This window comes from Eretmochelys imbricata, chromosome 7 (assembly GCF_965152235.1).
Source record: "Eretmochelys imbricata isolate rEreImb1 chromosome 7, rEreImb1.hap1, whole genome shotgun sequence".
Classification (NCBI taxonomy): domain Eukaryota; kingdom Metazoa; phylum Chordata; order Testudines; family Cheloniidae; genus Eretmochelys; species Eretmochelys imbricata.
This window is the reverse complement of record NC_135578.1, coordinates 46,919,629-46,946,263: the sequence shown is the minus strand read 5'-3', so window position 1 is coordinate 46,946,263 and position 26,635 is coordinate 46,919,629. Positions and strand designations below refer to the sequence as shown.

Below are 26,635 nucleotides of genomic sequence, written 5' to 3'. Positions count from 1 at the left end.
CAGCATAAAATCTATTCCTCCATCCTTTACAGTGATGGAAGCGAAGAACACCAGCGATCTTTCATTTGCTTGTCAAAATCATTACATGCCCAGGCCAACTGGAGAGTTTGAGAAGTTACTCCAGAAATTCCCCCCACCCCCCATCCCATTACAACAAGTTCCACCCCTTTGGAGGTTGTCAAGCAGTGATCCAAGAGCATCTGAGCTGGATCCTCAGCTGGTGTAACTCTGATTTACAGCAGCTGAGGAGCTGGCCCACGTCTCCCTCTAGCTGTAAGAACCAGCTGGTGGCTTTTTTCAGGGGTAAAGAGTTGATGTGGGTTTAGACTATTGCGTTTGGTGGCGAGGCAGACACCGCTCTGTGCCCACAGAGGGCTTACCTTCCCCTCCTCAGCACATGCACTCTGGAAGGGGTAAGGTCACAGGGCCCTGGTGTGATCCGGGGGAAAGTTTAGATGCCATATTTGTCATTGGATTTTTGGTTCAGAAGGTAAAATGTAGTTTGTGGTTTAGAGACAATTGTGGTCTAGGGGGCTACACTGGGATTGGGGATTATTCTTTCATTCTAATCCTGGCTCAGACAGCAGCTCTTTCGTGAGCTTGGGTAAATCACCATGTATCTGCTTCCGTTTCCCTATATATCAATGGATGATAATACTCACCTGTCTTTAGGGGAGTTTGAGGAGTAATTAGTTGATATTTGTGTAGTGTTTTGAACATGGAAAGTGCTACCATTGTATTATTATTATTTTAGTTCCTATGGAATATTATCTTTTCAAGCACCTTATTGGAGAGGTCTTGGTGCTGCATTTCCTGGTTAGAGCTCCCCAAACATTCATTTGTCACCATTATGTACAGTCTGTTTTCTCTGTAGAGTCAGGATTTCGGGGGAGGGGAGGAGTAACATAAGTAACAGTGCTTAACTCATGTCTGTGGCTGCTACTACTAACAGCAAATCAGGCTCTACCAGCCAGGGGTTAATATTGGTAGACCTGCCCCTGAAAGATATTGGGCCCCCAGCTCTTTCCCCCAGTGGTTTCAGAGGGACCTGGGAATGCTCAGCATCTTTGAACCTCAGGCTGTTTATTTGGGTGCCTAAACACTAAAGTATGTTCTTAACATTAAACACCCTATTAGCCCAAGTGGCTTGGCCAAGGCAGTGATGAATTAACCTATGCGTTGGATAAGCTAAAGCCCATGGTACCTTAGAGATAGGATAGTGGGAAAGCTGTAGCATTCTGGGGTGGGGTTGCTGAATTCTGACTGCATAGCATAAATAGCCTAGGTAGTTTCTCATGAATATAGTCCAGCTCTAAGCACTCTCCCTTGGTGGATGGAAGTCTGACCTGGAGTTCCAGTGCATCTTCTCTTTTCACAGCAAGCCCTGCGGGAGGCAGAAGAGGACCTGCAGGTCACTCAGAAGATCCTTGATGAAGCCAAGGACCGCCTGAGAGAAGTGGAGGATGGCATTGCCACGCTGCAGGCCAAGTACAGGAACTGCATCGCCAAGAAGGAAGAACTGGAGATGAAGTGTGAGCTGTGTGAGCAGAGGCTGGGCCGGGCTGACAAGGTGAGGGACAGAGCCGAGTTCCGACGCCAATTCCATGGCAAACATGCTTTTGGCATATTCCTTACTAGTAATGAGACATTTGCGGGGGGCTCATGGGGCTAACAATAAAGGTCTCATCTCTACATGTTGCTTCTAATGGCATTTTCTGCCACACAGCTCATGCCAGTAACAGGATAGACCCACCGGGCCAGATCCTGGCCCCAACTGTGACAACACAAAGGGGTTAGGAAGCCGGTTTAAACACCCAGCTGCTGATTGCTCTGGCATGGGAGAATCCCTGGGTGACAAAGCTGTCTTCCACCACCTTCCGTCCCAGCCCCAGTGTGGAGAGTGTGCCTGAGATAGGCCAGGGGCAGGATGAAAGCATCACTAAGCCCTGGTGATATGCAGCGTCTGGGGGGCCATTGTGGCTGATCATAGTTTAAAAGAGTTGTTGGAGCTGTGGCACAGCTAGGGCACTCCTCGTAGGGATGTGGGCCATAGGAATGGGGCTGTGCTATGAGAAAGCTGGCTGGTGATCTGATGTGTGTGGTGATTCCACAGTTAATTAATGGACTGGCAGATGAGAAGGTGCGCTGGCAGGACACAGTCCAGAACCTGGATTATATGATCAACAATATCGCAGGAGATGTGCTGATTTCAGCTGGCTTCGTGGCATACTTGGGCCCTTTCACAGTAAGCAGATAACAGGAACTCTTTCTTTGAAGGATCTGAGTACAGCTTTCCACCTCTCTTAAACCCAGGGTCTAGAATTCAGCCTCTCTTCTTTGTTGGTAGATCAGCTTCCAAAAGCTGAAGGGAAAAGCAGATCACTGGGGCAAATTCAGCTCTCAATGATGCCAAGGCAGTTGCATTGAAGTTGAAGGGACTGTGCTAGTGTTATACCACAGAACTCAGGTGCCCAAGAACTTCTCAGGCTCACTACAGTTATCCAGTTCAGTAATCTGACTGCCTGTGGGGTTCCCAAAAGCATATTCTCTATGTCTGACCCTTAAAGAGGGAAATTTCTGATGCAATTTGAAGGATGTGACCAGCAAGTCTAAACCCTGTTGAGGCTGTGCCATGGAGCATGCATGCAGCAACCAGGCAAATGGGCCTCAAGTTTCCCCTTGGTCTGTTGAAGAGGTTAGGCTGAGCCATGGAGCTGGATTTGAACATGAACAGCAGTAGGAGTGTTGATTTTAAAAGCAAATCACTCCAATGCATAATTCACACTAGTGTCTAGCTGATGGAGCTTTGCTTCCCTTGGCAGGGCCAGTACCGCACAGCACTATGTGAGGACTGGCTAAAGAAACTGGAGGAACACAATGTCCCGCACACCAGTGAGCCAAGCTTGATAAGCACTCTGGGAGACCCAGTGAAAATCAGATCATGGCAGGTATGTGGTGGACAAAAGCATTAAAGCAAACTGATGCTCTACATCACCCAAAGAGCCCCCTTCACAATGGGAATCCTGCAGTGGCTGGTTATGGTGACTTTAGAGCTCTTTTGAGCAGTGTAAAGGAACTTTAATGTGGTGGAGGACCTGGCCCCGGTCTCTCCACTTCTGTAGCACAGCTCTGCGTCATCGCATGGTTCCTTCCACAAAAGCAAGACTGGATCCTGTTTAAACACTGCTGGTGCTAGCAAGGCTCTAACGCAGCTTCCCTGATAGTGAGGAGAGGGCTTTCTGGTGAGAGTGATGTGTTAGAACCATGCTTGGGGATCTAGCCTAGAAAATGGTTTGGCTAGTACATTTTCTCAAGAAAAGAATCACTGTCCTTCCTGGTCAGAGAAGCATTGTTAGAACCTTGCTAGCTGCAACCATGTTTAAGTGTGGTTGTAGTTGGCCAGGTTCTGAGTCCAGTGTGTATAGGACACTTGTGAGTTACCCAGATGTGTGTATCAGATGTTAATGTGCTGCGAGATGGATAGCTCTGCAGTTTATCAAACACTGAACTGTGGCAGGAAAGAATGCCCATGTTGTAAGACACAGTTGTTGTTAGACATCTGATGTGCCTTTTCGGCTGTGATCAGATTGCCGGCTTGCCTAATGACACCCTGTCTGTGGAGAATGGAGTAATAACACAGTTTTCACAGCGCTGGACTCACTTCATAGACCCCCAGGGACAAGCCAACAAATGGATCAAGAACTTGGTAAGGGTTTCTACCACTCTTGACAAAGGGGTAGCTAAGTTTGCTGGGATCCTTCCATTGTTCTAGCCTCAGGGTCAGAAGATTCCCAATGGTTCTTTCTATTTTGTTTCCTCCCTCTCTCTTCCTTTCCTTCCTTCCTTTTACAACAGACTCTGTTTGGAGCTGTGTATAGAGAGGCCTTAAATCCCTTGGGGGTGGGATTTTTACAGGAAAAGGACAAGGAAAAAAATCCAACCCACCCCAGAGTCAGGCAGAATAGATGGGCTTTGCAGTTTGCCTTAAAGGTCCATAGATTCAGGCTACTTTCACTAAGTGGGAGAAGAGTCCAGGGCCCTCACTGAGCACTCCTGTTGTTTTATACGAAGGGGGGTCCAGCCTGAGACCGTTTCCTGACCCATAAATGTAGCAGGATAGCTCAGGGAGGAGAGAGGAAGTCTCCCTTCCAGGCTTTGAGAGGCAGTGTGGCCTAGTGACTAATGTACTGGACTGGGACGCAGGAGACCTGGCCTGTTGGGTGTCTTTGGGCAACTCACTTTAATCACTCTGTGCCTCAGTTTCCCCCATCTGTAAAGTGGAGATAATGATACTGCCTCTAGTGTAAAGTGCTTTAATATCTACTGATGAAATGTGTATAAGAGCTAGGTATTATTATTAGAACCAAAGCACTCACCATGCCTTGTGTTCGCCTGCCAGGAGGCAGTTTGTTCTATATGGTCTGCCTCCAGACTGCTGTACAAGTGGAGTGTTTCCAGAGAGAGTCACTGGTGCTTTAAAGCAGCAGCAGCTCTCTAGTGTGTGTGTGTGGGGATTTAGCAACTTTCCTTGCTGCTGCTGCTACTCCTCTACTCCCTGGAGGCTTCTGTAGTCCCACCTTGCTGCTCCTGCCTTGCAGGCTAATCAGAGGCAGATCTTTGAGCCCTGAAGCACTGAAGGGGCGGGATTCCACTAAAGTTGCAGCTATGAATGTAGGAAGTCAGGAAATGCAAAACATACCCATGTTACCTTGGCCACATTGCACTTAGTAGGCATTTGCTAAGTCTGATATAAGGCCCTGATAGGTAACACAGACGAAGCCTTTGAACGTCGTTTTTTTGTTTTTTTTTGTATTTGCAATCTTAATGCAGTAGCGCGCTTATTTGTTTAATGCACAAGCAGTTTGGCTTCCCTGCTTTGCCCACACCTAGACTCCTCTCTCACCATCTTGTCCTTCAGGAGAAGGAGAACGGTTTGGAGGTGGCTAAGCTGAGCGACCGGGACTTTCTGCGCAGCTTAGAGAACTCCATTCGCTTCGGGAAGCCGTTCCTGCTGGAGAATGTAGGGGAGGAACTGGATCCGGCTCTCGAGCCCGTCTTGCTGAAACAGGTTCTTCCCTGCTATTTGTCTGACGAGATGAGCAGGAAGCCTGGCCAGCCTGGAGCTGGGGTGGAGTGGGCTCTCCAGCACTGGCATGAGAATGGCTTTGTCCTTCCTTAGTGAAGATGTGTTTTGTAAGGTTGAGATTTTGGAGGCAAGGAATTTAGATGCTCAGTACAAATTAATGGAAATTGTGCATCTAAATCTCCTAAATGGCTTTGAAAATCTTTATCTAGCCAGCCTGCAATGGAGCCAGATTAATGGTGGGACTCCCTCTTTCGCAGGCTCTCAACACATCTATGTTTTTTAAATGTAGAGGTTCCGACTTGTGTTGTCCGTGTCCCTCTCTTTACAGATTTATAAACAGCAAGGCAGCACGGTGCTGAAGCTGGGAGATACGGTTATTCCATACCACGAGGACTTCAAGATATACATCACTACCAATCTGCCCAATCCCCACTATACGCCAGAGATCTCCACCAAGCTCACGCTGATTAACTTCACCCTCTCACCGAGGTAACCAGTCACCCCTTTGTACCAGTAGCCACTGAACTGTTGCAAACATTGGCCACTCTCCTGTTCCTGAGCTATTGAAATCAAACTCAACATGGAGTGAGTAAGGATGGTCCTGTGCTGAGGGTACTAGCCTGGAACTCTGGAGATCTGGGTTCAATTTCGTGCCCTGACACAGACTTCCTGACCTTGGACAAGTGACTTAGGGCACTGGGTTGGCGGGATAAACTCTCTCATCGATTTACCTTATGCTTCTTGTTCCAGTGGAGTACTGGAGTTGATCGGAGAGCGATGGGTGGTCGATTTAGCGGGTCTTCACTAGACCCACTAAATCGACCCCCAGTGGATTGATCGCTGCACAGAGTGGAGACAAGCCCTTAGTTCCTCTGTGCCTCATGAAGATAATAGCCTTTCTCTGTCACACTGTGCTTTTGTCAGGTGCTCAGGGATTATAGCAATGGGGGCCATGTACGTACCATAGATAGTTGTACCATGTGGCTCCAGAGCAGATGGGACATTTAGGGCAGTGGTTCTCAAACAGGTGTACGCAGAGGTCTTCCAGGGAGTACATCAACTCATCTAGATATTGGCCTAGTTTTACAACAAGCTACATAAAAGGCAATAGCAAAGTCAGTACAAACTAAAATTTCATACAATGACTTGTTTGTACTGCTCTATATATTATACACTGAAATAATTTTATAATTATATGGTAAAAAGGAGAAAGTAGCAATTTTTCAGTAATAGTGTGCTGTGACACTTGTATTTTTGTCTGATTGTGTAAGCAAGTAGTTTTTAAGTGAAGTGAAACTTGGGGGTACGCTCTGACATCCCAGCGATAACATCCAACGGTTTTGTTACAGTGGCTTGGAAGACCAGTTGCTGGGACAAGTGGTAGCTGAGGAGCGACCGGACTTAGAAGAGGCGAAGAACCAGCTGATCGTTAGCAACGCCAAGATGCGACAAGAGCTGAAGGAGATAGAGGATCAGATCCTCTACCGGCTAAGCTCCTCTGAGGGAAATCCTGTTGACGACTTGGAGCTCATCAAAGTGCTGGAGGCATCCAAGCTAAAAGCAGGGGAAATCCAGGTAAGTGACTGATTCACATGCACAGACACCCAGCCCTGGTCAGTTTAATCCTTTACAGGAAACATGAAAATGTGCAGCTGTGATGCCTCTGAATGTTCCCACAGGCCAAAGTGAAGATAGCTGAGCAGACAGAAAAAGACATTGACATCACTCGTCTGGAGTACGTGCCTGTAGCTGTCCGCACTCAGATCCTTTACTTCTGCGTTTCTGACCTGGCCAACGTTGACCCCATGTATCAGTATTCGCTCGACTGGTTCCTCAACATCTTTTTGTCCGGAATCACAAACTCCGAGAGAGCAGGTACCTCTGAAGGGTTAGGGTGCTTGCTGCTGTGAAAATGTGATCATTGCACTCCTTTGCTCAACACCTGGGGGCAAACTCAGCCCTAGTGCAAATGTGAGACTTAGATCTGGCATAGTCACGTTTAGTGGAGGTGCTGCTTATGCCGGATCTAAGCCTGGCCCTAGTTGTTTACTGCCAGAGCTGCTTGAACGTGGTCTCATTGCCGTCAAGCTTGAAAGTTCCTTCTTTTTTGAGACACATAAAGCTGTAATTCAAGATGAGACATGAAGGCATCCTACATCAGCCAGCTTGGCATTGCCAGCATGAGAGAATTCTCTCTTGCTGGGAGCATCTTTCTCCTCCAATGGTTCTCTTCTAAAGGGCCAAATTATTACCTGATACAAAACAGGGGTAAGCAGCTTGTCCTTACCAGTGAGTGTCTCCGCTCTTCATTTGGCGATTGCTTTTTCCTTGCAGTAAACTTTATTAAGCCCTTCAAGCGCCTCTCCGAGCCTAAGCATCTACCAGTTCTCTCACTCCAATGTCCATCAGCATGACTTTCTGAGGAGCGAGACAAACCTCAGAGGAGCTCTGATCCACTCTCTGACAGCATTTTTCCCTGCCTCTGGGCCACCAGGCCAGTCCCATGCAAAGATGTTTAATTTCTGGTCAGACTGCTGCTGTTAATTAGAAATACTGAATTTCATGGATCAGGGCATTTAAAATACTGGCAGCACAGAGTAACCTTGAAATTGATGCAAGGGTAAATTCATCTTCCTCAGCCACTCCCACTTTGCTATCATCCCAGGAACAGCACAGATATCATGGCCAGATGCATGTGCCAAGATGTAAACAGGGGGCGCAGTTCATTAACATATCACAGCAATATTCTATGCACCTGCGCTTAACAGTAATAGCATAAGTGTATTTATAATGGGCCACATCTGGAGGTAATTATCAGTGTTTGTCTGAGGCAGTGCCCTCTGGTTTGGATACCCCACTGTTTCTTGTGAAGGAGCAAATTTTCATGGGCCAGATCTGAAGGAAGTTGAGATTGACAGCAGGAAGGAGCTAAGAGGGATGTGAGCTCCCTGCATAGTTTACATGTGTAAACTCATCCACTGAAACTTACCCAGAGCCTGGCGGGCAAAGGATCATGTCAGTAGCAAATGTGGGTCCTTTCTCCTCCACTCTCAGCATTGCTGTTTTGCTCTTTTCAGACACCCTGAAGAAGCGGATAGTGAACATAAACAATTACCTCACATTCAGTCTCTACAGCAATGTGTGCCGCAGTCTCTTTGAGAAACACAAGCTCATGTTTGCCTTTCTGCTGTGTGTCCGGATCATGATGAATGAAGGGAAAATCAATATGGTGAGTAAACAGACTCCCTCATCTGTTTAAATGAGAGGATATCTTGGGACAGCCAAAGTCCAGACTGCTCTTACTCCTGAAACTGGGAGCCAGCGTACTTTGTCTGTACAGATGATTCTCCACCGGTATCTGATGATTTGGATTATCTGCCTAAATTCCTATTCATAAGGGAAGAGTTACTCATCCTGGTCATCTATTAGTTTGATGTTCTGAATCTTCCAAATGTTCATACATCAAAACACAGAGCTTACCCTTGTTTTGTACCAGGGGTCTCTTCTAGGTAATTTAGTATACAACACACACCTTTCTCCAGTGTTTGGCTGTGACAAAAACAAAGGGAATTCAGGGTGGTCGAGTCTGGCTCATTCATGGATGATCTGCTATCTGTCCCATTAAAATGGCTTTTCATTGCCACACAGGAGGATTGGCAGATGGTAGAGTGTCTTATCATGCTTAAATAACCAAGGGTTTGCAAGGGTTGGGCTTTCATACAGAGCTTTGCTTCCAGAAAGATCAAGATGAATCTGGCTAAAGAGAAGGGATTTTACAGAAAATGGGCTAACCAAAATAAGATTAAGTATCAGAGGGGTAGTCATGTTAGTCTTTATCCACAAAAACAACAAGGAGTCCGGTGGCACCTTAAAGACTAACAGATGTATTTGGGCATAAGCTTTCGTAGGTAAAAAGCCATGCAGCTGAAGAAGTGGGGTTTTTACCCACAAAAGCTTATGCCCAAATAAATCTGTTAGTCTTTAAGGTGCCACCAGACTCCTCAAAATAAGACTTAGATTTCAGTGTTCTCCTTTTCTTGCCTTGTTAATTAGCTTTCTGCTTTAGGCACTGTTGCTGAGTAAACTTAACACTGAACCCCCCCTGTGCCACAGTCAGATCCCAAACCTTCTCATCTACTCATAAAACAGGACTCTGTAGTAGGCAATTAACCACCCATTTGCCCATCCTGTTGTAGGGTCTCTAGGGAATGTAATAGTCTTTTTCAAATCCTAGAGAGATAAGGATTGAGGTGCATTGGCAGAGTACTGTGGAGGAAATCTAATGATCTGATCCTGTGACTGTATTGTCAGATCTGTCACCACATGCATCTGTTAGATGGGAACAGTAAGGCAGGGAAACACAGCATGAAGTTACTGTAGGACTTTTGTTTCTTTAACATAGAGTTAGTGCTGCGGGGTGTTGCTATTGCTGCTGGTTTTGGGGGCTCCTGTATACTCGGCAGCAGCGAAGACTGCAGCTTGCTGATTCAGCAGACCTCAATGTTATTCATAAAGAAAAATCACAGGCTTGGTTTGGTGGCAGAGGCGATCAGCCAGGTTTATTGTCAGCAAAGCACGGTACTTGCACCCTGGGCTGCAGGTCATAGGGACACTAACACATGTATGCCCGTGACAAGGTAAAGGCTCAGTTGGCATAACAGGATGCTGTCCCCTATACTGATACAAAGATGCCTCTCCTGTGACTTCTCCTTTTATACATTGGTGTGAACAAGTTACATATTACTTTCCATGTGTCATTACAATCCTGTATCTTGTACCTGCTCATTTGAACAAAACTTCCCCTCAGGTCAGGAATGTGCTTACTTGGTTAGCTAATATGTGGTGTGTTGCTATTCTGCCAAGGGCAGGCCTACTTTGGTTCACCTCCTTTGGTTCATACTGTTCTTCATGCCCCAGCAAGGCCACACACAGTAGTGACTGTGTCCCACAGTATGATGCTGAGATCTTCAAGGCCAAACAGGCTGGCTGTAAATATGTGCTGTGTGGTCCACAGGACGAATGGCGTTACCTCCTGTCTGGAGGTGCCATTAAAACAATGAGAGAGAACCCAGCTCCCGAGTGGCTATATGAGAGAGCGTGGGGTGACATCTTGGCCTTAAGCAACCTGAAGAATTTCTCCAGCTTTATGGATGATTTTGTGGACAATATCCAGGAGTTCCGTGCAATTTTTGACAGTGCTGAGCCACACAGGTGAGTCCTTCACCCCTTAACTGTGGATCTGAATTCTGATCTCTGCGTGGTGGGCAGTACAGACCCTTTTCCCACAATAATACAGCCATATAGCTTGGAAAAAGAATCACTAAAATCCAGGCACTGACCAAACGTGATCTCAGAAAATCCTGGTGCATATTCAGGTGGCTTTAGGAGAGTTGTTTTCCTTGGGCTGATGTATTTGGCATCTGTTTCCATCCCCAGAGAGTAACCCAAAGTCATCATGTGATTCTCTTGCAGAGAGCCCCTGCCTGGGAAGTGGGACAGCGAGTTGGACTCCTTCCAGAAGCTGCTGCCCCTACGCTGCCTGCGAGGGGATAAGGTCACCAACGCCATGCAGGACTTTGTGGCCATGAATCTGGATCAGCGCTTTATCGAACCACAGGTAACTGGCCAAGATAATGCCATGGCAGAAGGCATTTCCATTGAGAATTGATGGGAATGATGCCAATGGGCTGCACGTTGCCCTTGACCGCCCCAGCCAGGCTAGGGGCAGGTGCTGATTTAGCTTTAAATGGATGCTTTACAACATCTCTCATTTAGATAATACCTAGCTCTTATACAGCACTTTTCATCAGTAGATCTCAAAACCCTTTGTAAAGCAGGTCAGTCTCATTATCTCCATTTTGCAGATGGGTAAACTGAGGCATTGAGCAGTGAAGTGACTTGGCCAAGGTCGACAGGCCAGTGGCAGAGCCAGGCAAAGAATCCAGGCCTCCTGAGTCCCAGTCCAATGCTCTATCCACCAGCCGCATTGTCTGTACTCACTGAGTGAGTACTGGGTAGTGATGGATCCACTCACTGCTCTTTAACCTCAGAATTACTCTTAATCTGGAACTGAAAATCATACACTGAAAACTACCCAGTAGGATCAAAGGCAGAGAGGAGGCATGGCTGGAGGTTACAGCGGAGGTTAGGGAGGCAGAAGGCCTAGATTCTGTTCTCTACTTTGCTCTGAGAACTTGATCACACCACTGGAACGATATGTGCCATCTGGAAAAGGTAAGTACTTGCCCGCCTTTTGAAAGCCATTTGAGAGAGGTGGGTGAAAGATGTCATAGGAATGTAAAGCAAGCATCGTCATCAACATTGTGCAGAGCAGAGTTTTCCAATGTAGCATCCATAATAGACCACTTGGAAGTGCAAAGCAGCATTTAGGCATGTACAGTCTTGTCTACACTAGAAAGCTGTACTGCTTTAACTATACCAGGATAATGAAAGTGGTACAACGCCCCCTAGTGTGGTTGCATTTATACCATTATGAAGTTATTTTATACTATACCTGTTCTCATATGGGAAAGGAAATAACCTATACAGCTACAAGGCTTCTTCATACCAATATAGCTGCATCCATACTATGGGTCGTGCTGAGGTAACTTAAGGTACATCTACAGTTATGGCTGTGCATAGAGTAGAGACACTGCATGCCCAGCTAACACAGGTACAGATAGCAGTGTAGGCAGTGAGGCCCAGCTTAGGCGAGTAGAGGAGAGTACGTACTCGATACAGCTTTCTGCGCACCCAGCAGCACCTTCCCCATCTACACTGCCATTGTTAGCAGTGTAGTGTCCCACTGCCAGAGCCTTTCTCCTCTGCCTCCCCACTGCTGGAGGCTTTCATTGCAGTGTGCAGCTACACGTGTCGTACCTGTACGCTGTAGGTTGCCAGAAGTGTGGACATAGCCCATATCTGTAAACAATCGTACCCCTAGCTGCCCTAGTTACACCAGGACAACTTTCTGATGTAGAGCAGGTCTCGGTAACCAGTTTATGCACCTGAATGCCAGTCAGCAACCAAAGGTGGGATTTTAACATCTTATGAGACGTATCCCCATATTTACAAATTGGGCCCCCAGTGTCAAAGCCCTGGCAGAGCCGGGGTAGCAGACTAAGAAGCCGTCTTTACATATCATCTGCTTGCCAGTTTTACCATGGAGCAGTTCAAACCACCCTTTTGAGAGCATTCTGTAAAGAAAATGCAGGAATTCACATCTGTCAGCTAATGGCTTCCATTTGATTAGGGTAAAAGAGACGTGTCTGGGCAGGAGTGTGTGGCTAGCTGTCTGCCTGCCAAATGCTCCATTTTAAACCAGTTACACATAGGGCCACACTCTTCAAATATGGCTGCCCAGAGTTAGGCACCTAAATCCATATACAAGGGGCTGGATTTTCAGAGGGGCTTCAGTGGTGGTACCAAGCAGTGATTCGTTGGAGGCAACAGAAGGAGGAGATCAATGGCTCCTGGAGCCCATGGTGGTGGAAGACATTGCCCACAGGGTGAGTGAGAGTGACTGGTGCAGGGAAAGAAGGAAGGAGTTAGAATGGATAACTAAGGAAGGGAAGGGGACCAATGCTCTGATCCAAAACCCACCGCAATCAATGGAGAGACTTCCTTTGGCTTCCTTAAGCTTTGAATCAGGCCCCCAGGGATACAGTAGCAAACAGGTTAAAAAAGGAGGGAGTGAAGGCCTCTGCACTGGGACTCCTGAAGCATTATCTGGGCCGAAGACCTGTCTCTAGAACAGATTATTTCCACTCATCAGGCTGACTGTGATTCCTGAGGACAGACATGACGGTGAACATAGGGGTAGAGGCAGTCACTGGACCTGAGAGAATGCCTTCTCCCTTTGCTTGCCCTCCCCAGTGCAGGTCATCCGATATTACTCTGAGCGAGAAGTCTTTCTGTCTTTCAGACTTCAGACCTCACTGCAGTGTTCAAAGAGTCGACCTCTACTACGCCTTTGATATTCGTGCTCTCACCTGGGACAGACCCAGCTGCTGATCTCTACAAATTTGCTGAAGAAATGAAGTTCTCCAAGAAGCTGTCGGCTATTTCCCTGGGCCAGGGTCAGGTAATTCACTGGTTCCACTTCACTCATTCAGAGCAATACAAGCATCTCAGTACACAAAGGTTTACTCACGTAGCTCCAGGAAATCCAAATCCTAGCCCACGATTTTGAAAATGCCCCTTTTGGGTCCCAGCCGGGCACAGAGGTTCCTAGTGGCTTGAGGATTTCATTCAGCAGCGACATCCACTCGCATTTCTTCAGTGGCTTAGAAAGTTGGACGTTTGTAGTTTCTCTCTCCAATTTCTCTTTTGGAGCAGAATTTTTTTGTTTAAACCTTCATTATAAAAACAAGTGGAAAGCAAAACTAACTTCAGGCATAGACTTAACTGTGGGCTATGTCCCTCTTATACTGTTGAGATGCTTTTCTGAGACACTGGTTTGGTTGGAATTTTGCCATTTGGTTTGTGCGGGCATCAAACCAACTGTTGAGTGGAAAAGTAGCTTAAATGGTTTGAATGTCTTTGAGCACTGATGTCACATGCAGTCATTCTAACAAACAATATGGCATATAGTAGGTATGGTAAAGTTGGGGGATTTTGGTTTTCTTCCTTAGGGTCCCCGAGCCGAGGCTATGATGCGAAGTGCTATGGAACGTGGGAAGTGGGTCTTCTTCCAGAACTGCCACTTAGCCCCAAGCTGGATGCCTTCGCTGGAGAGACTCATTGAGAGCATCAATCCTGACAAGGTTACACAAACACACACATGGATTTCTCCTTGAATCTCAGCCTCGTGTTTTATTCCACAGCTTTACCCAGCTTCCTCTGCTCTGGACCAGGAAGGAGAGTCTCTTTTCCTGTAATCTCTTTTCCCATAACCATTCAGTGTGGGCAGGATTAGTTGCCTATTTGGTAGGATGTGGCTCACGAGCCCCATGATGCACTGCTGCCCTGTGCACACCTCCTCCTCCAGCCCAATGTTAACAATTCTTAACACTTACCTTTTCATATATCAACTCAATGACATCACTTCGATGGCACTATAATTGCTTCTCCTCTACCAGTCCAGTTAAGTACCCTCCCTCCGTTATCATCTTCCCAGTTCCACCCGCTGTTTCCATCCCTCTGATGGAATATTGCACTGGGGTCCTGGTCACTCCATTTGCCTTGCGTTAGGAGCCATCACCCCTTTACTGCCATAATCACTCACTGACATTTCCAGCCTGGGGTGAGATTGAGGCTTCTATGTTACACCTCTTAAGGCAGTTACAGATGTGGGAGGAATGATGGTCAGTACTTGTCACTCTAGAGCTCTCTTCAGAGAGCCTCCCCAATGACAAAGAGCTGCCTGGGCTGGCTAGAGAGTGGATAGTAGCTTATGACACTAGAAGGAGCACAATAGCAGGAGGCCCATGTCCAGTGGAAGAGCCTCCAGTGGATCTGTTAGTCTACAAGCCTGGACCCATTTTGGGCACTAAGGGGAAACACAGCATCTAGAAAAATGTCATTGTTACCACATGTTAGGCACATATCCGGTGGTCATCACCAAGGGGGCAGTAGGTGCTGGAAGCAGTTTTTCTATGTCACGTAATGTTTAAACGTTATCGGGCATCCAATCTGAAAAGAATAATAAAATCACAGAAAGGACCATCACTCATAGAAACATAGCTTAATTTTGAGCAAAATGAGCAGGAAGCTTAATTGATAATGCAGCTATATACTCAAAATAGTACAGTTTTGGAAAGTTTGGGAAATATTTAGCCCCGGTGATACATTTTATGCATTTTCCTGTACTTTTGTGTCATTGGTTATGGCAATATGAGCTTGTTTCTACCATGTAACACATCAAAATATTTGCCATTGTTTGTAGAGTGGACTGATTTGAGAAAAAAATTCTGTCTGCGATTTTTAGGAAGCTGTGCAGGTAAGAAGACACCTACCCCCTAATATAAAACATATTTTTGCTCAGCTAGAGACAAATCTAAAGCACACATGGTATAACTGTAATTATCTGCTTACTATCACTGAATGCAGCATACCATGTAAACTACTTATATAACAGAAATGACTCTTAGTAGAAGAACTGTAGAATGTCTTGTATAAATATAGCATCTGAATAACAAAATATAACCATACATTCTTATATAACCCTACATCTAACTATGAGCTACTGAATCTCTAGTGCAACACACAAAAGTAGCCACACTAATTGGCAGATAGTTGAAACATTTCTACTCCCCCACAGAATCTGTGCCCAGTGCATTCAATACTCTGTTGTTACTCTCGTCACTCACAGTTGCATACATCGGAGCACACCAAGTCTTCCTGCGGCATTTGCATCTCCTTGTTGCACAGGTACTCTCAAAGTCATTTTGCACAAAGACAAGGATGACTTCTGGAGCAGGTGGCAGCACCGTCATTTTAGGAACAAGATGTCCTGTACTATCTGTCCCCCATCCATTGTGGCCTGGGGACACTTGAATATACATAACTGTATGTATGACTGATAAATTGCATGTTCCAAGAGCTGCCTGACAGAGGCCATTGTTGGTGGCAGTTTCTCACTTGTTTTGTTTTTCTGAGCAAACAGCTCGTACCCACCTTATCCGGAGACGCTTGCTTCTTACCACAGTATAGTACAGATACAGTGAACCATAGTTGGGTTGGACTGCAGTTACCTACCTTCAAATCTTGCTCGTGATACTGAGCAGAGACTACTTGATTCACCCACTGCTTGGTTCTTCATTAACGCTCTCTAGTTAGGTCAGGTCTGTCCATGTCATGAATTCAAAGTAGTAGTCCTAATTTGTGAAGCCATCAACAGGCGGAGATATAGCTACCTCCTAGACTGTTGTATCATCTTCGATGTCTGACTCAGTCTGAGTGTTTCTGCTCTTTGGCCTCAAACGGCTCACACTTGATACAGAAAAACTGCACCACTTCCAGCAGCTACAGCCACCCTGGTGATGACCACCAGAGATGTGCCCGCCATGTGACAGCAATAGAATTGTTCTAGCTGATGGATTACCCTACCTCATTCATAAAACCCATTTGAAAACCTGGCAGGCAGATTATTGCATTGTATTAGAACTTTGGGAGATAACAATGTGCCACACATCTTGGTATCTAACTGGGATAGGTCTGCTCGCCAACAGAAAAGCCTTTCATGGGGCTGGGTAGTTGAGCAGGCATCTCTGCTGAAAGAGTTTCCAGTGGTTCTGAGCACAGGGGATCTGAGGAGAAAGGGATCCCTTTGGAAAGGTGTGTTCCATCTGAGTTGGGAAGAGCATTGCCTGGTAGTGAGCGAGGAGGACCTCCAGTTAAGAAGGCTTCCACTTAACTTCCTTAGTAAACAGGTATCTTAAACTTAACCTCAGTGCACTTACGGTCCCTTTAATTGTCTAGGTGCACCGTGACTTTCGCCTTTGGCTCACCAGTTTACCCAGTAACCAGTTCCCAGTGTCCATCCTCCAGAATGGCTCCAAGATGACCATTGAGCCCCCACGAGGGGTCAAGGCCAATCTGCTGAAGTCCTACATTAGCCTGAGTGATGACTTCCTGAATTCATGCTCCAAGGTAAGAACCACAAACTTTCCCCCAGCTCTCTGCCTTGACCACCTGGCTAGACTCATTCTTCCTGCTACCATTGGATCACGGAGGAGCACACTGGTTTTGTAGGGCCTTACAGGCTGAGTATCCCTCTCCTGGCGTGGAACCTCGGGAATATGGGTTCCGTCACATATTTCAAAAAGCAGGAACTGGAATTGCCCTGGCTGCCTATTGGAAATATTGTGGCCTACCTTTTCGAACTTGGATGTCTAAAATTCACCCTCATATCCTTATGTAGAATCATAACTTTAGATACTCAAGTTTGAAAATGTTGGCCCATGACTTTCCAAAATGGCATAGCCGGAGCCAATATTCCATTCCTTTGGGCTGGGCTCCTTGTTAGCCTTCTGAAATCAGCAGGTTGGGCACTTCAGCTTTCCACCTGCTGATGGGCCTAAGAGCATACATATCTCATCCAAAAAGTGGAAGCCAACCACTGGTCAAATACTGTTTGCTCCTCTTATTGTCCCCATGTCCTGTAGATCTCAGAGTTTAAGGCCTTGCTGCTGTCACTTTGCCTGTTCCATGGAAATGCCCTGGAGCGGAGGAAGTTTGGACCACTGGGGTTCAATATCCCATATGAGTTCACGGATGGAGACCTCCGCATCTGCATCAGCCAGCTAAAGATGTTCTTGGACGAATATGCAGACATCCCGTACAAGGTGGGAATGGAGAGCTGGTCTGCCTTACCTCTGAATGGGCGCTGGAGAGGTTGCTGGTGCATAAGGAGGCTGCATGTACTCTGTTGTGAGTGCGGGAACTCTACACAGCTGGGAAAGTCCATGGAAGCAGTAGAGGGTGTGATAACAGAGGGGTGGAGGGCAGCATTGAAGGTGTCTGGAGACAACCTAGGAGACATTGGTTAGAAAACTAGGATTTCAGAAGCTCGATCTGTCTGTGTGTTCAGGCACATCCCCTTTGACTGTTGTGGAAACTTGCATGGAATTGTTTGCAGTCTCACACAAATCCAGCAGCAGCAAAATATACAAGCACTGATCTGTCCTGCAGAATCTGCGTGGAATATCATAACTCCCATTCCATGGGCCTCTGCCCATACTTTGGCCATCCCTAGGCTTCTGGTGAGCCCCTATGTTCGCCATGGAGACCAGAGGACTGGAGTGCCCCTGAAATGATTGCCCTACCACCCACAATTCAAAAAACCATATACATTTAAAGATATTGCATGCAGTAGACTACATTCCTACCATTGCAGGCTTGTTCCCAGCAGTAATTTCCCTCATGCTATGGAATAGAATTTATAACAGACCATGCAGCGAGACAAACTTTCCCAAAGATTTACCAAGTCATCCTTCATTTCCTTTGTTGCTGAGATTCAAGTTCATGTCCCAGCTTGACATTTGCAACTAGTTCTTTGGGGTAGGATGTTGCTTCTAAAGTAACACTGTCCTTTGCAGGTTCTGAAGTATACAGCTGGTGAGATCAATTATGGAGGCCGAGTGACAGATGATTGGGACAGGCGTTGCATCATGAATATATTAGAAGATTTCTACAAGCCGGAAGTTCTAACTGAGGATTTTGCTTATTCCGAGTCAGGGATCTACAGACAGATCAGCACCACCTATGATCTTAATGTAAGTACTCAGCTCGTAAACCCACATGTTCTCCTAGCCACACAGGCACAGAGCAGAATGCTAAATAGAACCTGGAGACTCCAAATGTGAGATCATCTTCTGGAAGAATGTGATATTGTCACAGTGAATTATCAGAAAGTACAAGGTAATAAAAGCCTGCAAATCTTCCGCTTTTATCTGACTCTGTACCTGCATCTCACAGCAAGAGAATCAATGTAGATTGTAAGCTCCATGAGGCAGGGCTGTCTTTGTCTGTGTTTGTACAGCACCTAGCACATTGGGCTCCTAGGCACTACCATCATACAAATAATAATGATGTAAAAGTATGTCCAGCTGCACAATAGAAGACTTTTTATTGATGACTTCTGGTGGCAATAGAAGCGACATGAGTGATTCTGCAGTAGCTTGTAGCTGTTGTCAGAATCCCCAAAGTAAGACTCTACCCTTATAATATGTAGTTTGAGTATAGATTATTATCTAGACTAATACCACCAGAAGTGGACACAGAGGTGGAACCCTTACCAGCATTAGCCTACTGATTTTGACACTTGCTTCTCTATCTTTATGAGTGTAAGCAGTGGTGGTGTAGCCGTGTCAGTCCCAGGATATTAAAGAGACTGAGTTAAGTAATATCTTTATTGGACCCACTTCTGCTGGGGAGAGAGACAGAGCTCTTCATGGCTCGACAGCTGGTCTCTCTCCCCAACAGAAGTTGGTCCAATAAAAGATACCTCACCCACCTTGTCTCTTTAATGAGTGTATGTGCTGCTTCTCCAGATTGCTGCCCTCACATCCCTTCTCCTTTAGCGCGTAGCTGAGCTCCACCCCACATACGGCATTCTCCTCAGCTTCCCGCCCAGGTCAACCCTTCATCACTCTTGTTATCATTCTCTGACTCCTTTCCCGTCCCCTTTCTGGTGCTGGGGCATCCCAAACTAGCCACGTCTGACAACATTCTGTTGGTGCATCATCGTGTAAGATATGAGGCTGTATAAAAGCCAGGAAGTCCAAAGGTTCTCAAACAGGCATGTGTCATATTCCTCTCCTCTTTCAAACTCTGCTTGGCCAATAACCATCAGAATATAACCATGCTGTTTCTCCCTCCTCCCTCCCAATGCACACTCCCCACCTCAAATCTCCCTATTTGGCTGATTTCACCCTAGGGATACATCCAATACATCAAGAGTCTGCCACTCAATGACATCCCGGAGATATTTGGCTTACATGACAACGCCAACATAACCTTTGCTCAGAACGAGACCTTTGCCCTGCTCGGGGCCATCATTCAGCTGCAGCCAAAGACATCCACCTCAGGAGGCCGCGGCAGGGAGGAGGTGTGTAGCCACAGTGGCTGAGCGTGCCACGTGCTCAGTGTAACATACACTGCTCAGTGGTTTGAATTGCTACGTGGGACAGAGAAAGGTAAAGCCTGCCCTCCATTGATTACTGCTGCCTACTACAGCCATATTCCCTCTAGCTAGATTTTACAAGGCAAGCAGGATCGGGTCTAGTCTGTCCTTGGAGAGAAGGTCCTTCGCTCCTGCTCCCCAAGGATAACCCTGAAGCTACAAGATGTGCTATTAGTGAGTCAGTATCTGGCACTCTTTTCCCGGACTCAGGACTGAAGGTAGGGTGCTCTGCAGCTGGAGGTAGCATTCAAAGACAATAAAATAGTGGCCTGACCCCTTCTGCTCATTAAAGATCACACAGCATTTTGCGCAGGGGCATTAGCCTTTGTGTCCTGGTCTGGGGACATGTAACTCCCTTGGTACTGTTCTTCATGTCCTGACTGGAATAGTTGCACAGCATTGCTGAGCACTGCTAAAGCATTGTTGCCTCCCATTCCCAAAGACATGGGGGAGGCATTTCCTGTTCTGGGATCATGTAGGCATTGTGTATGGGGAGCGAAAGCAGCTCTGGGATGGTGAGCAGTGTTGATTATAGGGATGGAATGTAGTTCCCTTCCCATTACACCCTTACTGGGAATGAGATTCCCTAAAAGATCTGGCAGGAAGCTGGGCAGTCGTGTAACAACTGATTTGGAGTTAGCACTTCCTGTGGGGTTAGTGCACTGTATTTTGACAAGAAAACGTCCTTTCCTACACAAAGCTGTGGTATCAATTCAGCCAGGTGAGTCTGTGCCACCTCCTGGTGGATGAGAGAACAACATAATAAAAGGAGCTAAATACGTAGGCCCAGATCCTCAAAGGTATGTAGGTACCTAGCTCTAGACATGAAGAAGAGCTCTGTGAAGCTTGAAAACTTGTCTCTCTGACCAACAGAAGCAGGTCCAATAAAAGATATTCCCTCCCCCACCTTAAGTGGCTCAGTGTCTCAAGTCGCTCTTGGCAGCAATCATTTCCTTTGCACGTGGTTTACCATCACCAATACTTTGCCTTATTGGGGAAATTAAGCCTGTCCATTGAGCTCCCTAAGGAGTCCCCTCAAGGATGACCTCTAGAGCTTGTCAGGGAGAGGCCTTTACTTAGCAACTCAAGAATTCCCCCCTCAGGGAGCATTTTTTGGAGGAAATAACCAGCAGCAAAGTTACTGTTAACCCTATGTGTAACAGAAGGGAACAGAAGTGATTCATTTCCCCTTTGACCTTGGTCAGGCTCGTTCCTTCTGCTGCCCAGTTAAGAAGGCAGCTGCCTCTGAAGTTCTCTACCCAGAAGCCATTTCCAGAGCAGCTTCTCATGCCTTGTTCCATCTGCTTTATAGCTTGTAGAGGAGGTGTCAAAGGACATCTTGAAGAAGGTCCCTGATCCCATTAACCTGCAGGAGGTGATGCTGAAATACCCGGTGCTGTACGAGGAGTCCATGAACACAGTGCTGGTACAGGAGGTGATCAGGTAAAGCTCTTACTCACACCCAGCCTTCCAGTCTGCAGGTACACACCTCCTATTCAGAACCACTAGGGGAACTGGCACGTGAGCTTCTGCCCCCAGTGGGAAAGGAAATGGCTATGCAGGCTCTCAGAGCAGCCATTGCTGGAGAGGGGAAAAGTAGTAACTTAGCCGCTTTTCAGCTGGTCCTCGTGGAAGGTACCAAGTGCCTCTTGCACCACATGTGGTGGGACTGGAGTTCTGGCTTTGATTAGATTCAAATGTTGCCTTAGTAACAACAGATCGGGCCTACAGCCTTAAAATCCCACCTGTCCTGCAGAGATCGAGCATCTTTTCAATACAGGAACTCCAGGTTATTCAGTGGAATTCATCCTGCAGTTGAAGTTTGAAGATTCCAAGACATAAAAGAACCCCATAGACAAGAGGTGTCATTTATCGGAAAGAACTTACTACAAGTTCCCATTGTTAGCTAAGCATTCTAGTAGGGTCAGAGTTTAGAGACATTTTCCATGCTCTTCAAAAGTCTCTCTGGGTTGGGGCTGCAGGCCAGAAGGCCACACTCCAGTAGGACTAAAGTCATGCAGCACATCAGAAGGGCATTGTTTTTATGCATTGAGGGCCTCATTCCTCAGAATTGGAAGATCTCAGCTAGTGTTCATAAATCACAGTCTTGGATTGCTCTGCTCCTTCCCCAGAACTTCTGTCTTATTCATTGTTGCTCAGGTACAATCGGCTGCTGGAAGTAATTGCACTGACTCTGCAGGATTTGCTGAAAGCTCTCAAGGGCCTGGTGGTGATGTCCTCCCAGTTGGAGCTCATGGCCAACAGCTTGTTCAACAATATCGTTCCAGAGCTCTGGAACGCCAAGGTATGCATCCACCTGTCTGTTCAGGAGCATTGGCTCATCAGCTTTTGAACATCACATGCATGGTCCTTTCTTCATGGTGAAGCAGCTCAGGGCTTGAACAAAGGAGACTTAAGAGCTGGCACAGGGGTCAATGAAACTAGAACTTCCCCATTAGAAGGATTCTGATTCAGACACATACTGAAATGAATTAGTGGGTCTTATGCTAGTCCCCAGTGGGCTCTGAACCACACCCAAAAAACACCCCACAGTATGACATGCATACCTTGGGCTGAAAATGCAGGCATGGGGTTGCAGGTCAAGATTGAGGTGCACGAGCAGAGCTTTACAAATAGGTTTGCAAGTCTGACTGCCCTCTTAGTCCATCTTAGGCAATTGCAGCTATTTCTCTACTAAGTCCCACATTTACCTCTTAAGATCATAAGAACAGCCCTAGTGGGTCAGACCAAAGGTCCATCTAGCCCAGTATCCTGTCTTCCGACAGTGGCCAAGGCCAGGTGCCCCAGAGGGAATGAACAGATCAGAACAAGTGATCCATCCCATCGCCCATTCCCAGCTTCTGACTAACAGAGGTTAGGGACACCATCCCTGCCTATCCTGGCTAATAGCCGTTGATGGACCTATGCTCCATTAATTTAACTAGTTCTCTTTTGAACCCTGTTATAGTCTTGGCCTTCACAACATCCTTTGGCAAAGAGTTCCACAAGTTGACTGTGCATTGTGTGAAGAAATACTGCCTTTTGTTTGTTTTAAACCTGCTGCCTATTAATATCATTTAGTGACCCCTAGTTCTTGTGTTATGAGGAGTAAATACACTTCCTTATTTACTTTCTCCACACCAGCCATGATTTTATAGACCTCAATCATATCTGCCCTTAGTTGTCTCTTTTCCAAGCTGAAAAGTTCCAATCTTCTCTCTCCTCACAGAAGCTGTTCCATACCCCTAATAATTTTTGTTGCCCTTTTCTGAACCTTTTCCAATTCCGATATATGTTTTTGAGATGGGGCAACCACATCTACAGCAGTATTCAAGATGTGGGCATACCATGGATTTATATAGAGGCAACATGATATTTTCTGTCTTATTATCTATCCATTTATTAATGATTCCCAACATTTGGTTCACTTTTTTGGCTGCTGCTGCACATTGAGTGGATGTTTTCGGAGAACTATCCGCAATGACTCCGAGATCTCTTTCTTGAGTGGTAACAGCTCATTTAGACCCCATCATTTTATATGTATAGTTGGGATTATGTTGTTCAGTGTGCATTACTTTGCATTTATCAACATTGAATTTCATCTGCCATTTTGTTGCCCAGTCACACAGTTTTGTGGGATCCCTTTGTAGCTCTTCACAATCTGCTTGGGTCTTAACTATCTTGAGTAGTTTTGTATCAGCTGCAAATTTTGCCACCTCACTGTTTACCCCTTTTTACAGATCATTTATGAATATGTTGAATAGGACTGGGCCCAGTGCAGACCCCTGGGGACACCACTATTTACTCCTCTCTCCTCTACACCCCTCTCTCCATTCTGAAAATTTACCATTTATTCCTACCCTTAGTTTCCTATTGCTTAACCAGTAACTGATCCATGAGAGGACCTTCCCTCTTATACCATGACCACTTACTTTGCTTAAGAGCCTTTGCTGAGGGACCTTGTCAAAGGTAAATTTTCTGCCATGTTTTGAAAAGCATCAGGACTCTTTTATCTTGTGGTTCCCCATGGAAAGAACCCAAACCACCTAGAACCTTCAGCACCTTGGCATTACTTATTATACTTGCCTGGAATTGTCTCAACCCATCAGAGGGCAGGGATGCTCCCTAAATATCTGTGCACAATGGCATTGTTACTCAGATATGCAATTTCCTGCTGGGACAGGTTGTGGGAGTCTTATTTGCATAAAATCACTGTGCAGTTATTTCTCAGCCCGACACTATGTGAGTCCCTGCACTCCGATTGACTCGCACTAGCTGGAGGGCAGGGATTTGCATAATCACGGTGTAGTTGTTTCCTAAGAACTATACAGTGAATATGCAAATCTGTTTACTCTAAATGGAAACCGAAACCGAAACCCTGCACCACATGAGACACAGAAAGCGTCCAAATTGTTGTGGTGGGGTTAGTGGTGTGCACATCCTAGACCCTGGCACAAAGGTCCACCTCCTAGCTTTTTTGAAGCAATCCCTTCCCTACCCCTACAGCAGCTGGTCTGGATGGGAAACAGGGCCTTTTTCAGTTGTTGTAAGACACCCCTTCCCCACTAGCCTCTTGTGGGTTGGTTGGCTGCAGAATACAAGCAGCAGGTGCAGCCTGTTACAGCTGGACAGGTGCCTAAACTAGCATGAAGATTCAGGACCGCACAAAGCACTCCCTTGTCGGTCTCCTCCTGCAGGCATATCCATCCCTGAAGCCCTTGGCCTCCTGGGTTAATGACCTGCTGCAGCGGATTGACTTCCTGCAGCGATGGATCACTAAGGGGATCCCACCTGTGTTCTGGATCAGTGGCTTCTTCTTCCCCCAAGCCTTTCTCACAGGGACGCTGCAGAACTTTGCCAGGAAATCAGTCATCTCCATCGACACCATTGCGTTTGACTTTCAGGTCAGTGACCCAGGGGCCATTACGTTGAATTGGTACTGGCTGGCTCTCCAGCAGTAGAAACCAAACTCAAGGAGAGTAGAGACTCACACCCCTTCGACGCCACCGCCTAACAGGTCAGCCACGGAGCACTACAGCTGGGCGTATCACATAGCCTGGAGCGCTGGCTGTAGACTGCCCTTTGCATACCACTCAGGCTACACTACATTTAACTGACTTTTGGAAGTTAGGGCTCCAGCGTGGGGGAAAGACCGCCCATCCGTCCCAACTAGCCTTGTTGGAAGAGCCCGGGGACAAATCCCAAACACGCGCCTCCAAAAGGCCTCACTCAGCACGTGGGCCCAAAAGCCTGACTTAGACATTTTAGCCACCACCTGCTGAGAGCAAGGAGTACCCCCACGTGGCAGTTATATGTATGTGCCCCCACATGGTCACACCCCTCCACCACAGGGCCTGGTTTCAGAGCTACCGACTACTCACCACTTCCATTCACTGCAGTGAGAGTTGTGCACGCTCCGTAGTCCTGAAAATCTCAAGCAGCGGAGTCCCCTTGGGGCTGTTTCTGGCCACCAATTTCAGAGCCTTTTACGAATGGGACTGACTGGCTGCAACACAGCCCCTCCTGGGAAGCAGCACAGCTGTTAGAAGCAGGAGGTTTACACTAGTTCCTGGTGCTAACTGGCGGCAGGGCAGGGTGGAGGGGAGGTGTGCTCAGTTAGGAATTGATCGCTGTCCTGATGTTTAGTGGTGAGCTTCTTGTGACATTCTGCTCTTCCTCGGGCCGTTAGGTGATGAGAGAGTCAGTGAGCGAGCTGACCCAGCGTCCCGCCGAGGGCTGTTATATTCAAGGCCTGTTTCTGGAAGGTGCTCGCTGGGATCCCCTCTCCTTTCAGGTAGCAGAGTCACGCCCCAAGGAGCTTTACACAGAGATGGCAGTGATCTGGCTCGTCCCTGTTCCCAACCGCAAGCCTCCAACCACAGGCTTCTACCTGTGCCCAATCTACAAGACGCTCACTCGAGCAGGTAAGGAAACCAGGGAGGGCTCCCAAAGCATAAGCTGTGAGGGAACAGCACTAGTACCTAGGGAGATAAAGCAGCAGCTGGGCTCTCTCCTTCACTGCAGGGCTAGTGCTCATGCTCAAAGACCCTGGCAAGATGACACTACATTACAACTCTCATGTGAACAATAGACCTGGTTCCTACTGGCCCCATTGACATGAATGGCAGGATGACAGAGCGACCAGGTTTCTTAGATGTGTAATAACAGCCCTGCTTGGGTGGCTTTATTATCCATGTTCAAGACTATGCGGGCAGAACCTATTAGCGTGATGCTAACAGAACAAGCAGGAGTATTTTCATATCAAGCAGAGCCTTATCCATTAACTTCCCCAGTAGTCATGGACCATCCCAGCCCTCAAGATGCATTTCTTTGCCCGTGTCTTCTCTAATAAATACACCTGGTGCTCTGTGGTTTATATTTAATACGTTTTAAAAAGCCTTCAAAGGCAAGACATGCCACTGCCCACACTTCTCCCGCTCAGCCCTCAGGACAGGATAAGAGAACCAGGATATGCTAGATGCACTCTTAGAGGATGCTTAACTAGCACCGTGACGAGTGCTGTATAAAAACTGATACAGGACAGCACGGTCCCATCTCAGCTGCAAAATGTTACTAAATGACTGGCCCGAGACACACTGTAGGCAGAGTAGTACAAGGACAGGATGCTTCTGCAGTAACTTTGATGCTAGAGCAGCTACCACTTGTCCATGAGTCACAGCAGGGGGTGCTGTGAGAGGGATGAGATTTTTTTTTCATGTATAGAAACATACCAGTCCTGGGTTCAGCTTTACCTGTTTCCATTACAGGGACATTGTCAACAACAGGTCATTCTACCAATTATGTGATTGCAGTGGAGATCCCCAGCAGTAAGTCCCAGAGGCACTGGATCAAACGGGGCGTAGCCCTGATCTGTGCGCTAGACTTCTAGGAAGCCACAGCAGCAAGGGGTCTGTGCATGAAGG

At 46.8% G+C, this 26,635-nt stretch overlaps 1 protein-coding gene across 1 annotated transcript in view; it reads left to right on the top strand.

Annotated features, from left to right (window-relative positions):
- DNAH1 (dynein axonemal heavy chain 1) overlaps positions 1-26,601 on the top strand; it is a 117,822-nt gene extending 91,221 nt beyond the window's left edge. The window contains exons 57-78 of the mRNA XM_077823430.1: positions 1,379-1,570; positions 2,114-2,245; positions 2,823-2,948; positions 3,587-3,706; positions 4,919-5,068; positions 5,415-5,575; positions 6,436-6,661; positions 6,766-6,961; positions 8,164-8,315; positions 10,101-10,297; positions 10,559-10,703; positions 13,011-13,169; positions 13,720-13,851; positions 16,508-16,678; positions 17,194-17,373; positions 18,127-18,303; positions 19,467-19,637; positions 21,025-21,155; positions 21,873-22,017; positions 24,410-24,616; positions 25,402-25,636; positions 26,480-26,601. Coding sequence (XP_077679556.1) covers positions 1,379-1,570; positions 2,114-2,245; positions 2,823-2,948; positions 3,587-3,706; positions 4,919-5,068; positions 5,415-5,575; positions 6,436-6,661; positions 6,766-6,961; positions 8,164-8,315; positions 10,101-10,297; positions 10,559-10,703; positions 13,011-13,169; positions 13,720-13,851; positions 16,508-16,678; positions 17,194-17,373; positions 18,127-18,303; positions 19,467-19,637; positions 21,025-21,155; positions 21,873-22,017; positions 24,410-24,616; positions 25,402-25,636; positions 26,480-26,601 — 3,627 coding nt within the window. The remainder of the gene's footprint in view (positions 1-1,378; positions 1,571-2,113; positions 2,246-2,822; positions 2,949-3,586; positions 3,707-4,918; positions 5,069-5,414; positions 5,576-6,435; positions 6,662-6,765; positions 6,962-8,163; positions 8,316-10,100; positions 10,298-10,558; positions 10,704-13,010; positions 13,170-13,719; positions 13,852-16,507; positions 16,679-17,193; positions 17,374-18,126; positions 18,304-19,466; positions 19,638-21,024; positions 21,156-21,872; positions 22,018-24,409; positions 24,617-25,401; positions 25,637-26,479) is intronic.
- The last annotated feature ends 34 nt before the right edge of the window (positions 26,602-26,635 follow it).